The sequence below is a fragment of the Tripterygium wilfordii genome, chromosome 3 (assembly GCF_013401445.1).
Source record: "Tripterygium wilfordii isolate XIE 37 chromosome 3, ASM1340144v1, whole genome shotgun sequence".
In the NCBI taxonomy this organism is placed as follows: Eukaryota; Viridiplantae; Streptophyta; class Magnoliopsida; order Celastrales; family Celastraceae; genus Tripterygium; species Tripterygium wilfordii.
Genome location: NC_052234.1, coordinates 4,210,266 through 4,227,537, shown reverse-complemented (window position 1 = coordinate 4,227,537; position 17,272 = coordinate 4,210,266). Strand labels below are relative to the sequence as shown.

The window sequence follows — 17,272 nt, the reverse complement described above, 5'->3', positions numbered from 1 at the left end:
AAAAAAGTGAAGAATAGACAAATTTGGAAGAAGTAGCCAGTCAACGGCAGACACTGAGAAAAAAAAAAGTGGTGTTTCTTGGGATATGGAAAATGGGGGTCACTTTTTTTAAAATTTTGATTTTTGCAATAATTATTAGAGATATTATATATTTAGATATGTGTGGTGTGGGGGTGGGGGTGGGGGTGGGGGTGGGTCCTTGATAATGGTAGAGGTTATGATATGATGTTGCAGTTGCATGTGAAGTAGGAAAACATAGAGAGAAAGAGAGAGAGAATGCCTGGCTATACACAATTCAAATTTAAGCTTTTCCCTGTTTTTGCTTCTGCTTCTTCAAATTTATGGGTTACCAACCGTTTCTCCTTTTGGTTCTTTTTTTTTCTTTGCACATTCTTCATAATGGTAGGGTCAATTTCATAATTAAGAGTACTGGTATTGTATACTCCTGATTATAGTTAATATTTTATCATACACCTGATTAGCGAACATGACAAGTTTGTGTGAGTGAGTGGACATTACTTGTGTGTCCCCATTATGTAGTAGAGGGCCTACCTTCACTCCTGGTAAGCCACCGATGACCCGGCTTTAGCGAAGATTGCCAAGCATGAAGATGCTTGTATTCGAGACCTTAATGTCTTTGCCTCCTTTGAATGTGACACTTTCGGCATCCTCTTCACCAATGGAAAGGACCTTTTATTGCGTATCTAGTATGTTGTCAAGTCGTTCGCACCTCAAAAGTCTTCATTCCACTAGATTTTTGGACGAGTTGGGTTCGCTATTCAACGGGGATTGGCTGCCTCCCTTGTAGCATGCCTTAGGGCTGTTGTCTTGTTTTCTCCTTTGTTTATAAGAAACTAAATTTTCTAATGCGCTAATCTTCTTGGGACCACCGTCGGTATCTTCGACTTTGCTTGAATTGAAAATAAAGAATTAAATAGAGTTAACGGAGGGAGAGTTAAAAAGTAGAGAGTTAATGAGAGCTAAGCATAGTTTAAAAAAATGTGATTTACAAAAATACCTTTATCAAAATTGAAATGAGTGAAAAAAATTTATCGATAATTTAGGAAATGATATATAAACCTCACAAACTCCTCAAATTGAAGGATTATAAAATGTAGATTTAAAGAATTAAGTTAGGGCAACTTATCCCTTGTTCCACTCCACATAACTCTCTATGCTAAATCCAAATAAGGTGCATTTACTTCTCCCTTTTTAACCCTCCTCATTTAACTATCTAAAACATTAATTCAAACAAGGCTTTAGAGTGTAGTAAATTGCTTAGTACGTGTAAATTCGGAGAACACACATTTAATGAAATAGTCCGAGCAAAATATTGGACAACCTTATCACTCCATCAATATACGTATTTTAAAAAATTAGGGCTACAACCACATAAACACTAGCTTCAACTTTTAATTGTTATTCTTGGCTACAAATTTCCATTTATGAAGTCAGATAGTATTTAGAGACAAACATTGAAAATTCTAACTTAAAGTTGAGTTTGGCATCTACTTAGTTTTAAGATTTTTTATTTAATTTCATAGAATTCTTCTCAAAAAAAAAAAAGAAAAGAAAAGAAGACAAAGTTAGGGCAGGCCAAACCAAATCTAACTCAACCAAATGTGACATAATATTTTTAAAAAATTACAGTAAAAATTGGGAAAAGAAAATATTGACGAAGAGGAGGAAGAAATCAAAAGAAATGAAAGTAATATTAGTAAGTTTTAATTTATTAATTTATATTTTATAATTCAATATTCTTGTGGGCCCGTGTATTGGCATGCTTGTGGGCCCTAGTACTGGAATTTTGAAGACGAAGAAAGAATTCCTGGTGGAGGTGTGGGCCCAATACTTTCCGATACGGGTTTGAATGGTCCAAAGCTTGTCCTGATATGTTGTCACCCGCATTGTATTTCGCGTGCAATTTTGATTGATGCTCAATCTTACGGCAAAGCAAGACTGAGTGGTGTGTCTTATTTTTATGGTGTTTTGTGCCACAACAGAATCAGACCAGCCACTTTTCGCTCGACGATGGTGATGAAAGTGGTCCGGGCCTCACCTTCAATTTGTCCACACCCGAATTAAAGAGAGTCTAATCAAATTAAAATTATTATTGAAGTGAAGGCCATGGACAGCTGGATTACACACTCTGTTAGTAGTTGATGTGTCGTTGTTACTCTTAATGATTACCAAATGTTTAGGTTGGATTTGGTGTGTTTGTGCGAGGAAATGAGATGGAGGAAGAGACTTTGAATTTACATAAAGTAACTTTATTTTCCAAATTTTCAAATGAATCTCGAGCATAGATATAAATCTTCATTTGTGGAATATAATTCACGTCCATAACTTTTTATTAGGACAATTGCTCATAATTCGGATAGCTATTAGAGACTGACAAATATATGAGCGAACAACCAACTAAAAAACAGATATATCAAAAATGTGTATGTGGATGCAAAAATCTAGACGATCCACACGTCTGTTACTGAGAGGGTTGACGCAGCGGCAAGCCTCCATGAATCCTACAAGAACAAGGGAGAGGACGGCTCTTTGTGGCCCATGGACACTTTAACGCTCAAGTCAGTGTCAAACTCAGGGAGTTTTAATAATCTTAGAGTGAATACGAGTATTGTGTCTTATGTAGTTTTGAGTGCTGCATGGGCTTCTTGGGATGAGACTCCTACTCCCCTTTTTTTTGGGGTGAGACTCATGCTCACCTTCGTGGGGTAAGGCTCTTCTTGGCATCTTCCTTGGGGTGCTCGTATTTGCCTTCTTCATAAGGGAGAGGGCCGCCCTTCGTGTCCTGGATACACTCCGACGCTTAAGTTAGAGTCAAACTCAGGGAGTTTTAATAATCTTAGAGTGAATAAGAGTATTGTGTCTTATGTAGTTTTGAGTGCTGCATGGGCTTCTTGGGATGAGACTCCTACTCCCCTTTTTTTTGGGGTGAGACTCATGCTCACCTTCGTGGGGTAAGGCTCTTCTTGGCATCTTCCTTGGGGTGCTCGTATTCGCCTTCTTCATAAGGTGAGGTTGCTCACCTCATTCTTGGGGTGAGGCTCTTCCTTACCTCTTTCTTGGGTTGAGGCTCGTCCTCGCCTCCTTCTTAGTGTAAAGCTCATCCTTCTTCTCCAGAGGGCTTTTCCTGCCTCTCTTTGGTGTTCTTGTAGGATTCATGGAGGCTTGTCGATGCGTTAGCCCTCTCAGTAGTTGACGTGTGGATCGTCTAGATTTTTGCATCCATAGTGTAGAACAAGTCTATGAATACAAGGGATCAAACCAATGACAATAGTACACCCAAGCCACTAGTTGAGTGGTAAAGATGGTGTGTATCACCATGGGATCAGGGTTCAACTCCCCCTCTCCATTTTTTTTAAAAAACCAATGACAATAACGATAGAAGCAATTTTTTTGAGTTATTTGTATTTTCTTTTAGGTAACATAATTTTTTTCTTTGTAATTAATTTCACGTGTAATATCATTAATACCAAAAGAGCCAATTTTTTATGTACTCTTATATTCAATCGTCCGTTGCATGACACACTATGTGTATGTGGATAAAGAAAATGGCACATGTCAGGTCAGCATGACTCGTTATATTGGGAATAGAAAGCTACATACGTACTACTATAGCTCTAAGAAGCCGTGCTAGAATAAAAGCTAGAAGAGGATAACTCTCAGCTCCCATGGAATATCTCAAGCTAACGTCCAAAGAAGATGTCAGTAGTCAGGAGATCAAGATCAGGATAATTGATCCTACCATGACACTCCAGGACAATAATATCAACATCAACAGCCAAGAAAGGTTATATCTCATCACCTATATAAAGGATGTTGAGGTTGTGCCAAGGTACACTACACACATTCTCTAATTCACGCATAACAGTTTGCAAGCTTTCAAATTATTTAGAACTCCTTGAGTTTGACATTGACTTGAGCGTCGAAGTATCCCTGGGCCACGAAGGGCAGCCCTCTCCCTTTGTTCTTGTAGGATTCATGGAGGTTTGCCGTTACGTCAACCATCTCAACACCTGCTGTGTGGATCGTTCAAAAAATTGCTTCAATGACAGAAACACTAGAAGAAAGGGGCGAAGCCTGCTAGAGAAGGAAGAGGAGCCTTACCCCAAGAAGCGGGTGAGGACACTCCCCAAGACTAAGAGGAAGCGGAAGAGGGATGATGACATTCCTCATGACTAGGAGGGAGTGACTTTGCTCCACATCCTTGAGGAAGCGATACGGAAGGTCACGCCAAGGAAAGTTAGGGAGATGAACTAGGGGCAAGGTCATTTCCCTACTGTAATAAGAATGCGACGCCGCCCGCATCTCTAAAACTAGAGAGACCACAATCAAAAGGTCAAGGAGTGCTCAAAAAACATAGAGCAAGACGAGATTCTAAAGAAAGATGATCTTCATCCAGCTTTATCATTTAAAGACGTTGAATAGCGAAAATAAATTGAAGCAGAGGTCCTACCTTGTGTGGTCTTGTTGATAATATCAATATCAATACTTACGAAAAATGCTCTATCTCATCACTTATCAACTCCGACCCCTAAATAAAAGGAGCTGAGGTTGAGCCAAGGTATGCTACACACATTCACTGATTCACGCATGACAATTTACAATCTCTAAGACTATTAGAACTCCTTGAGTTTGGCATTGACTTGAGCATCAAAGTGTGCCTAGGCCGCGAAGGGCCATCCTCTCCCTATTTCTTGCTGGATTCACGGAGGTTTGCTATTATGTCAGCCGTCTCGGCACTTAACATGTGGATCGTCCAGAAAATTACATCCACAATATATATATATATATGACCATAGACATAACCATGAAATTATGAAACATGTACTATACATTCATAGCTCATTAATCATATTTCTTGTACTCAAACCCCACACTACAAGAAAACACGCTTTTACCTACAAATCTATACATGTGGTTGTGGACAACCGCAAGTATATACAAAATCAATACATGTGGACACCTAATTCTTTCACTATCTCCCCCTGATGAGATACAAAACCAATAAATGCATCAATCCCTTCTCTATACTCAATACTGACTCTATTATCACTTTTTATCCAGTCCTTGTTCAACATTGTTCCTCTGTAGTTTCACAATATAAAAAACAAAACATTTATAATTAAATGACAAACTTGACGGAGTTACATAAACTTATATCGTAATATATTAAAATATTGATACAATACAGTATATCATGTCTAAAATGTTAAAAAAAATGAAGCAACATCAAATAATCAATCAAAAGATTCTCTGTCAACAAGACCATTATTATAGAAGAATGAGGAAGCTAGCCATATCTGAAGTGCGATTTCGTTATGAAAAATTAACATTGATAAGCTATAATTCCACTACCAGTTAACAAAATTCCATGAAACATGTAATCTATCTAACAATTTCCAGTCACCATTCTTCAGAAAAAATAAACCACCCAAATTCGCCTGTAACAGTAAGCTGAGTAACCTCATAACGTGAAGGCATGCAAGTAATCATGAGGCTGCCATCCTGGTAGCTTTCCTCTTCCGTAATTGGATCAATGACAAGATTCTTACCAACGCAAGACTGAATAACAGAAAGATTGTTAGGATCATGTAAATTTTACCAGAACAAAAGTTGAGTACAATTTTAGCACATATATATTCAATGTGGAACGAAAATTCCAATTGGCAGGCCTTCTTAGGCATATTTTTCATTTATAATATACCTAAATTACATAATCACTATTTTCTTTCAATTCCATTCAGTGGACCTGAGTTTTTCACCCGAAGCTAAAATCAATTCCAGGAGGTTTACAAATACCCTAGAAATTTAAGAATCTCCATGTCAGCGCACTGTATCTCTTCCATTAAAAAAGGAAAATCATGAACACAGAAGGTTATTCAAATAACACTTGTTCTCACTCAATTCTGTGTTGGATTCTTCTAAATAGACTTTTTCCCCTTCTGTCCTCCCCATGAAATATGATAAATAGACAAGCAATATTCACAAGGACTGATTGTCGATATATAAATGATGCTTGAATGCCACTTACAAAATACAAAAAGTAAATAGGAAAGCACAATTATGTACAAGATGCATACCATAGAAACTGCAGCAAGGCGTATTCCGTAATTTGATAAAAAATTTAGCAAAGATTCACAAATGGAGATGAAACAGAGTTCAATCAATAAGTCCTAATTTGTTTCCAGCATACATACTCGTAAGCCCTTCTGAAAGAAATACATAATAAAAATTAAAAACAAATCCCAGTATATTAAGCCCTAGCATTCAATCAAATGTAACTCAACTTTAATCATGTCAAAGCATAAGCAGAACATAGAGCAGCAAGAGAGAGAGGAGAAGGAACAAGAGGGGATTCCGCACCTTACGGAGAGGATTGCTCCACTTTGTTAGGCGGGAGAGGCGCTGAGATACGGCGACTTAATTGGATGGAGAACGGTTTCCACCCAATGCATTGAGTGATTTTGATAGAAGCGAGATTTCGTTATGGGAGATTTCGTTTCTTCAATGGCAATCGATGATAGTACAATATCAGGCATCCCTACAAGTATCTCAAAAGAAAGAAATTGATCTCATTCCATGAGTTTGTTTCAATGAAAGCCTGCAAGAAACTAACTTCAAAGCATCCAGCATTTTCAGGCAACTTCATGTTACTATCTCCAGTAAAAAGTTATGATACTTTTAAGTTCCTGTAACATTCTTAGTTACCCAATTCATCTCTCTATCAGTTAGCTAATATACCCAGACATGTAAGAAAGTTCCTTTCAAGCAATGATAAAAATAATATAATACACCCATTACAAGTTTACAACTCGAAAAAAAATCCAAAAAACATAAACATTAAAAATATCTTAGATGGGTTCCAGGAGGCCATATAGGTAATTCCTTCGTAATAATGTGGATGATAGGATATCATATCAGTAAAGTAGCCTATTCAAACTATTAGTCCATCATCTACAACATAACTACACAAACTATAACTGTACAAGCCATTGAAAGTAAAATTTCAATATTTCATTCCTACCACAAATAGGATACACTAATGATTGTTCCAGTATAGAGCAATAGATGACGAGGAAGCAAAAAATTGGTCTACACAGGAAAGCTATAAACTAATAATCACTGCAAATAGAAAATAAATCCACACAATTCCAACATTCGCAGGTGAAAGTAATATACCCAACCGAAAACATAAATACATACATCGATCGAACATCAGTCATTTGGTAAGCAACAAATCCTGGTATAAAACTAAATTAAAGAGCTCAGATAGAAACCATAAGTCATTCGTGTAGAAATCAATGAGCTTCACTAGGTAAACAAATAGTCAGAAATCAGATTCGAAGAAAAGAAAACTAAACGCCAACAACACAGCACGGAATACATGATTCCAGAAATTAATATGTGAGATTGGGAGTCTCAAGAGAAGGAAGAATTACCATGGTTGAGAGCTCTGTTGCGCCACGGACGAAGACCTAGAAGATGAACAATGGGCGTCTTTCAATGGTAAGCGCGCACAGCCAAACTTCGATGTTGGCTCCCTCACTCTATCTGACAAAGGAAGGTGTTTTTGAGGAGTCGGTCTCTCGATCAATTAGGTTAAACTCTTTTCTATTATTTTAATATAATTTTCTAAGTAATTAAATATTTTGTTATAAGAAATTTCATTTTATCCTTGTCACTAATACTTTAATGTGACGACAAAATTTTCATGGTAAGTAAAGGGGAATAAATTGGCGCTTTTATTTTGTGCTATAAACTTCAGCAAATTTTTTGCTAAGAACTTTAGTTACAATATTTTAAATTAGTCACAAAAAATATACCATTAGTGACAAGTTTTCTTGTTGTGACATAGAATTTGTCTTTGACTTTTGTCAAAAATTTATTTTTTATTTCGATTACAACATTTAGTGATGATTAAGAAAAATGGGGTTACTAAATGGTTTTCTCTAGTGACGACAGAATATTATCGTCACTAAATAAAATTATGAGCGACAACAAAAAAAATTTGTCACAAAAACTTCCCTTTTGGTGACAATTGTTTTGATTGTCACACAGAGCTTGTCACGGAAACCCAAATGTCTTATAGTGCTAGCACTTTCTATGTTGCATAAAAGAAAGGTTTGGTCTCTCTTGCCCCTCTCTGGTCGTAAATTGAAGAAGACGAAAAGAGCATTATACGAAGACGAAGACCCGTATAGGCGTATAGCTGATTTGGGGTTAAAAAGACTATTTTAATCTTAGCCGTTGGTGAGATCCAACGGCTGAGATAGAAGTGCGTATATAATGTGCATAAATTAAGTGTGCATAGGAGAATTCCTGTGTGTATGTATATATATATAGAAAGTCAAGTTCGCGTGTGATTTCTTAAATCCTTTCATTTCTCTATCACTTCATGATATAGAGGAACACGATCCATCTTCAAGAAATTTTCCAAGCCCTTCCACCTAATGTAACGACATGATAACTTAATTAACAACCATAATCATATATTCACTAGACATTTTAAATGTCAGAACTCTTACGTAAGTTTTTTACCCATGATTCTGCCCCTTTTGGTGAGCATATGATATCAAGCTGTCATAAATAATTCATATGTAATTTTGAGTTACCATTCATAAAATTATACTACGTAATTTATATATATTTGTCCATTGTATATAGTAATATTTATGTCTTTGGCTAAGAGCTTGTCAACAAAAAAAAACTTTAAAGGCTTAATTATTTACAATCTAATTGGGGAAAAATAAATTATCACACTATATTCATTAGTCATGTATATTTATTTATATATAAAGGAATTCTCACATAAATGTTTAAAGTAAGGGTTTATGTTTGCACCATTGATTTGAAATATGTGAGACCCAAAGTAGTAGGCCCCACTTGTCATCTCACTCATCCACACTAATAAAAAGTGACTGTTACTTTACACCCTTACTTTGGTAACTTATATATAAAGAGGAATTATCATATAAGGGTCTACTTGATCTTGTACTCCTGTTTGTAGCAAAAACAAATCCTACAAGTCAGCTGATATATGGCAAGCGGGACCCATAGTGCACAAAAGTGGCTAATCTCCTAGTGACACGTGGTGGAGGCAAGGAGAATTTTATACTAACCGGTGTTTAATTTGTAGGTTTCTAATTGGTTGTTGGCCTGAAATCTAGGAATTAGTTCCCATAAATTAGGACTGTCCAATATTTGCTATCCAAACTGCTACAATTCAGGGAGTCTTGGTCCTAATGGATAAATTTGTTTCAAAAATGGTTTGTTGGATAACTACTGAGATTTTAGCTGGACTACGTCAAATAGGGTCCTGGAGAATCAGAATTCTGTTAGCTGAACAACCCAGTTTTCTCTTAAACATGTTTCCAACTGAAGCACGACTTCACGAGGCTTAACCCCACGTTCGTTCTGCATAACTCATAAGTTCACAATATTACACGATCTTTCCTACAGAAGCAACAATAAAATGATTACCATGAGCCATGTTCTCATATTTTCGACCATGAAGCTTGAAGACTCGCGAAGCAGAAGTTACCACGACATCCAAGAGAGTCCATTTCGTCTATAAAGAAGAAGCATGACCTGAGAGATGGTGCCATCATTCCCATATTCAGGAGAAGGTTGTGGTTACAAAGCCCGCTAACCTAGTTGCTCCAAGAAACAGCAAGTGAGTGGTCTTACCACGATGCCCATGATGTCCCACGATATACACTTGAAGAACAACAGAACAAGTACTCATTTTTTAGCACTATAAAAGAAGAAGAAGAAGAAACAGCAAACTACCCGGCGTCAAACACGGACCCAACGTCTTCAATCTTTTATTTGCTTTCTTAGTAATGGTTCCGACCACTTTTTTTTTTTTTATTTAGCATGGCTCCACGCCAACTATTACATAGATTTACATTTCCAAAAGCCCCCACAGCTATGTTTTAGTTTAAGCTTGTAAAGCAGCCTATATCACAGGATGTATCCCTTTTCAATGAAGATCCTGATGCATTCCAGCAATGTGTTGTTTTTTTTATTTCATTCCAATATGAGTTCTTTTCATTCCGATGATCAATCTTTTTTTCTCGCTTATTTTAGATTGACACTCCAGGCATTTTAAGTAATTTTCCCGAAAGACAAACCTCGAGCCAGCAGTTTGTGTTCTCTAACTACGCACAGTTTGTTTGGTGCAAAGGTCAAATTTGGTGTAGAATCCTACAAACCATCCTATCAAATCCTTTGGGCTGACAGCAAGCATTGGCACACTTGCAAATCCAACATCCATATCCATAAAATTCCTATTCCTATTACCAAAATTGTGAGATCTCTTGTCCAAAGTAGAAGACGATAAATATATTTTTGGCACACTTGTTGGGACGTGAGTATCAAAAGCAACCAGTATTGTGATGTCTCTTATCCAGCGTAGAAGATGATAAAAATATTTTTCGCACACCATGAAGTGTTAGTAACTTGCAGTCATGACAAAAAGGACTGGAAAAGTATCAATAGGTTAACCAACTGAAGACCCGTCTCCGCTGTCTCCATCAAGGGAATCACACAACAACTTCTAGCCTACTCGTTAATGCGAAGACGAAGGAAAAGGAAAAGGTAATGTGAGCCTTGTACTCAGCAGACTCTTGAGCAGAGAATTCTCCTCGGCAAACCATAGTTTGATGCAGTCCGTGGAATAGATAGCCAAGAACATGTAGTAAGCTTGTCAGCAGACTTTCCTGAAGGAGGCTCTTCAATGGAATTCTCATGAGTTCTGACAAGTTCTTCAATCAATATAGCAAGGTTTAAACCAAGTTGCATTTTCAACACCTATTCCTCAACACTCGATACATACCATCCAACAACCAACTCTACCTCAATGGTCGCAACAATTCCTAACATTGCTGGCCACCATGCTAAAGGTCAACCAATCATCATCAAATTCCAATAGTAGCAGAAATGGCCACCTTGTTGTGACTAACCCAACTCCAGTTTTTGTAGCCATTCTTTCAGCTCCAATGCAGAACATTCAGAATCATGGAACGCAAGACAAGAGTTTTCAAGTGATGCCTTCAGGCTCTACTTCTTTAACTCTATTTACTGTCGTTCGTGTCATTGGCAGCATAACTATTCCCTTGGGAACAACTATGAATGAGCAGAGGGCTATGAACGGGACAAACCAAAGACTTTCTCATGTGACACCTCCTGTAGATCTTTGGAGATAGTAGTATTTTCAACCACAACAGCAGCAACACTAACCTTACCTCTAGGTAGAGCTCATGAGGCAGGGTCTATTTTGCTTTCAACAGCATTACCGCCAGTTGTAGATGATTCAGCAACAACCTCAGTAGGCAGTGAACAGGGATTAGGTCATGAACATAGTTTAGGGCATGCTAGGCCCTAGGCGCTTGTGGAGACCTATGTACCACATGCCTTTCATTGAGAGAGTATATCGTATTCCACTTCCTAGAGGATTTTGGCCTCCTGATTTCTTTTTGTTCTTTGGAAAAGACACCTAATCAACCGTGGAGCATATAGCTCGTTCTTTGGAAAAGATTTGGGAACTTTCTCACGAGTATAGCCTTCTCTTGGCATATCAAATTATCCGCTAACTCTATTGATACATAGACAGACATGGAGGAGGCTTTCCATAAGAAATTCTACAAAGAAGAACCAGAAGTCATGGTGGCGGATTTGTCTCTTACTAGATTCAATGAAGCCAAACTTCAATGTAACACTGAGATTCCAGAAGGTGAAGTGGTGACATTGGCGGTGAAAGGGATGCTTGTTCAATTCAGGAAGAAGTTTGAAGATTTAGACTTCCAAGACTTTTCTCACCTGACTACCAATTCTGTTCGCTATGAAAGAGTGTTCAAAAAAGAGCAAGACATGGCCAATTCGTCCAAAGGAACCTACTATAGGGATTCAAACTACATGGTGGCTAATGTCGATGATGATCTTAACCAGGAGGTGGTTGTAGTAGAAATTCTGAGCAAGAAGTCCCACATTTGCAAAGATATTTTCAACTTAGAACCTTCTAAGCAGCCAGTTGCAGGATTATCCAAGTCAGCCAGAGAAGATCTTTGACTACCTTGTGGTAGACAAAATGATCAAGCTACTTCCTGGGCATAGAATTCCTCTTCATGAAGAAATCCAGAAGAAAACTTATTATAAGTATCACAAATCTTAGAGCCACTTTACCAATGATTATGTAGCTTTCAGGAATGAAATTCAAGCAAGGATAGAGAGATGAGATTTTATTGTTCTTGAACCAACAATGGGAATGAATTCTAATCCATTTCCTCTGAAGATAGGAGCTGAAATGGTTTCAGCCAACATAGGCCATATGCCTAGATCAACTCCTAGGTAAAAGGTGAACCCGGAAGATGTTTAAAAGGCCGGACCTCATAGTAGACACCAAAGACCTCCTTTCTAGACACCAAATCCTAAGGAGTTCTAGTACAATAAGAAGTTTTCATAGAGGCAGTAACCAATGAGACCCTCTAGAAGGCTGACGTTTTGCTCAGAATGCGGACACAAGATATTCAATCAGAGACAACCTTTGCAAAAATAAAGAAGATTCATCCCAACTCTAGGGAAGGGACTAAAGGCTTCTTTCTAGAAGTCAGAAGCTTCAAGCTCGGGTCCTGGCTCAGGGGGTAAGTTCAATGTAGGGAAGGTAAATTCAAAATGTTCTAACAAATTTTAGTAGGGTAATAGTGGAAAAGGGATCAAGGGAGCAAGAAGGTTCGATACCAGGCCAATCCATCATCGTTCATCTTAACCCAGGTCTTGGATGGTCAAACCTTCAGCTTCTCTTATCAATGTTTGGGTAAAAGTCCAACATCCAAAATATAAACCCACACTCACCAAGACTCAGAAAAGAATGTTGCAAAAGAAATGAAGAGCCTTCCCAGTGCCCATCTAGGTAGTCTATTAAAGAAGACGTTAAGTTCGTTGCTGGTGACCTTTTCTCCTTAGCCTTGGGAGGAATCGACTACCATTCATTTTTCAAGAAAATGGCTCAATATCTAACAAAAGAAATGCATGTTCAATAGAGGAGTTTGTACCAATAGGAAACTTAGAAGAAAGACATTCTTGACTCAAAGAAGATAACATTCCTGAGGCGTCAGCCTACTGTACTACAAGAATAGGGTTTGGGGCAAGAATGGAAAATTTTCTATAGGCCCAAGTTATTCCGAAGATCTCTCCTACAATATGACTTATATTCTACCTAGAGATGTTGCAAATGTTGAAGCAATCCCAGTAGCAAGTCTATCTATCACGGAGTAGCCAACAGTTGCTACTATCCTGAAGGAGCAAATTAAAGAACAGAGCCAGAAGTTAATCAAAGATGAGTCCCAGAGACATTCTCTAGAAAAGTCTCAAGGAAACCAACCAGTGGTGGTCATTCAAGAAGAAACTTCTACAAATTCAAAAGATAAGGCAACGTCCTACATCATGTTTGAAAACCCAACACTCAATATGGTTCAACAGAATCTTGTTGGATAATTGATCAACAACAAACCTTATGCCTTTGTCTACTATGCACAAAATCGGTAGGCAAGAGTCTGAATTTTTTTTTTACTAATGCTACTATATCAGACTTTGTAGGAGGTATATCTACAGCTTAGGGTATTCTGGCTATAAACCTCACTATTAGCAGCGAGACCATGACCACTCTGTCCTTTGTGATTAATTCATGCTTTTCGTACAACCTTCTATTGGGAAGAGACTGGATACACTCCTGCATGGCAGTTCCATCCTCTTTACACCAATGCGTCATCTTCTGAAACAAGAATGACATAGAAGTGATCAGGGCAGATAAAAATCCATTTTTAGCGTCAGCAAACTATGTAGAAGCTAGGTTTTATGATGAAGACATTGGCAACCTCAGAGTTACAGGCTTGGAGAAGCAAGGTAGACCCAAATCACTTACCTTTAGTAAGGATTTATCCTTAGAATAGGTAAAATCTATCTACACTCAGGTTTTCGGCCCTTTCATGACCAAAATTTATAGGTTGATCGCCCCTATCATCCAAGAAGTCAATGATGTTGATGACCTCCTACTTAGTAGAAAAATGTTTGGAGAGTTTGTTTCAGATTGACTCCCTAGTAAATGTAGTTGAATTGGTCTTTGAAGAGGATCAACCGATAGATCATGCTATCCAGAGAGAGGAACTCGAAGCAGCTCCAGTAAAGCTAGATGACTTGAAAGTTGATGTTCAAGATCCTCTAGATGGAATCAATTTTGGAACAAAAGAGTCTCCACGATCATTGTTCATCAATCAACTCCTGCCTCCAAACATCAGAGAAGAAATGATTCAATTACTTGAAGAATTTTAAGACTGTTTTGCGTAGGATTACAATAAAATGTCTGGCCTTTCTAGGGAGTTGGTGGAACATCGGTTACCAATCAAGGAATGCTACATATCAAAGAGCCATGAATTCTATTTTTCATGACATGCTTAGCCGATTCATTGAAATATACACTGATGATGTCGTAGTCAAGTCTTCTTCTCACAGGGAGCACCTTGTAGATCTCAGGCGAGCACTGGCTAGAATGTGAAAACCCAGGCTGAAGATGAATCCCTTGAAGTACACCTTTGGAGTTTCAACCACAAACTTTCTAGCGTTTTTGGTTCATCAAAGAGGCATCGAGAATGATAAGAACAAAGCCAGAGCCAATCTTGAAGCACAACCTCCTAGCAACAAGAAGGAACTCCAAAGATTCCTGGGACAACTCAACTTCCTCAGAAGATTCATCTCTAATCTTGCTGGGAAAGTCTAGGTATTCTTTGAGCTCCTAAAACTGAAATAGGAAGAAGGATTCATCTAGGAGGACAAACATCAATAAGCAATCCAGAAGATCAAGGAGTATCTATGTATTCGTTCTTTGCTGCTACGAATCTCAGATATTACATGCTACCAGTCACAGTTTTACTTCTATGTAAGACTGACCTAATCAAATACTTGCAGTCTAGACCAATTATCAGAGGAGGAATCGGTAAGTGGTCCATTGCTCTAATGAAATTTTCTTTCCAATATGTACCTTAGAAGGCGGTGAAAGAATAGGCACTCACAGACCTTCTTGCCGATCATTCTTGTGTAGACATTGAAGAAATGGAGTCTCCAGAGTTAAGGATATGCCTGATATCCTATACTCAACGAACGTTCATGTTTGACGGATCCAAAAAAGAATTTGTGTTAGGATGTGGTATTGTTATCATCTCTCTTAAAGGTCAAAAATCTCTTATGTCCTTTAGTTTTATTTTGATTGTACTTACAACCATGTAGAGTATGAAGTAGTCATTATTGGATTGGAGATCATTAAAGAGTTACGTGCGTGAAACATTGAATTCTTTGGAGATTCCAAATTGCTGATCAACCACTTGGGAGGTACCTACAAATGTCATAGTCTAGACTTTGCACCTTTCTATATGGTGACCAAGCAACTTCCAGAAGATTTTGACGACACAGTTGTATCTCATGTTCCAAGGAGATTCAATACAAAAGCAAACGAGCTTGCACAGGTGGCCACAAGAGTTAAAATTCCCCAAGGAGCTTATGATAGAATCATCACAGTATACATGAAACTTTTGCCTTCTGTCAAAAGAAGGGCATTTGCTGTTCTGGACGCGTTTCATGTAGAGATTTCAGAGTCAGATTGGAGACATCCTTTGATCCAGTTCCTGAAATATCCAAACTTTAAGGCAGACCAGAAGATGATTTACTCTTGAGATATCTGAGTTTGGAGTTTATGAAGATTATGGCAGAATACATGAAGGAGTTTGCGGAGCTCATCAAGTAAGTAGAAAAATGAGGTGACTCATCATAAGGTATGGATACTAGTGTCCTTTTATCTTGGTAGATTGTATTCAATACTCCAAGGGATGTCAGCCTTGCTAGATACACGGACAGATTCAACATGTACCAACTACTACCATGCAAAAAGCTATGAAGCCATGGCCACTTAGGTGATGAGCTATGGATGTCATTGGGAAGATCCTCCCACTTTCTAACGAAGGCCATCATTTCATCATAGTAGCTACTAACTACTTCACAAAAAGGGTGGAGGCCTTTCCACTCAAATTTGTAACTCAGCAGGATATGATAAAGGTCATCAAGGAGAGCATCATTCATAGATTTGGTCTTTCCCATAATATTATGACAGACCAAGGCACAGTTTTCTTTGGAGATCCGGTACAAGCTTTTGCCTTGACGTATGGCTTTGAAATTTCACATTCTACACCAAATTATGCTCAAGGCAATGGCCAAGCAAAGTCTACCAACAAAGTATTGAAGAACATTATTGAGAGAATGGTGGAGAATAGGCCGAGGGCTTGGCATGAGGCACTATCAGAAGCTCTTTGGGCCTACATGACATCAAAAAGGACAGCAATAAGAGCTACACCTTTTATGCTGACTTATGGGTACGATATAGTTCTTTCCATGTAGATGGCATTCAAATCAATAAGGGTAGCCTTACAAAATCAACTCTCTCCTACAAATTACTATTAGACCATGATGACAAAGCTGGAAGGGCTTGATGAAGTCAGACTTGCCATCTATGATCATCCTAAAGTTTAAAAGCAGAAGGTTATGAAGGCCTACAAAGGAGAGTACGAGAAAAGACATTTGCTGTTACAAACCTGATCTGGAAAGCTGTTATTCCTATTGGTCAAAGAGACTCAACCTATGGCAAATGGTCACCATCCTGGGAGAGACCCTATCAAGTGATAGAAGTGAAGAAATGCAGTGTTTATTGGTTACGAGATCTGGACGGAACTCAACACAAGCATCCTATAAATGGAAAGTACCTCAAAAGGTATTACCCTACTCTATGGGAAGTTATGGATAAGTTTGTTTTATGCTAACCATCTACCCTGTAGAAAAAGCCAAAAAATACCTTTACCCAGAATAAAATTTCATCCATTCTACCCTATCCACAATAAAACCCAGTCATTCAAGAAGCCAAATCAGTATCCAAATTACTCCACCATTTATCATTTAGAAAAACTAAAACAATATCCAAAATGCACCACCAAAAAGCCCAAAATAGAAAAACATAAAATCTATTAAGTTACCAATAGCATTCAAGTGAACCTCGTTGGAAACCTAGGTAAAATAGAAATAGGGGAAGAAGTCAGCAAGAATTTAGTAATTTATTAGGATCAGAGGTTATCAAGCAACACTTTCGAAGGCGTCCTTAGCAGCTTTATCACCAGCCAGTGGCACATCAATCGACACTGTAGCAGTAGAAAGAGAGACT

General features: G+C 38.0%; 1 protein-coding gene across 1 annotated transcript; it reads left to right on the top strand.

Moving 5' to 3' along the window:
- The first annotated feature begins 15,987 nt into the window (after positions 1-15,987).
- Positions 15,988-16,458, top strand: LOC119995543. The gene has a single exon (XM_038842056.1). The coding sequence runs from the start codon at positions 15,988-15,990 to the stop codon at positions 16,456-16,458; it is 471 nt and encodes a 156-aa protein (XP_038697984.1).
- The last annotated feature ends 814 nt before the right edge of the window (positions 16,459-17,272 follow it).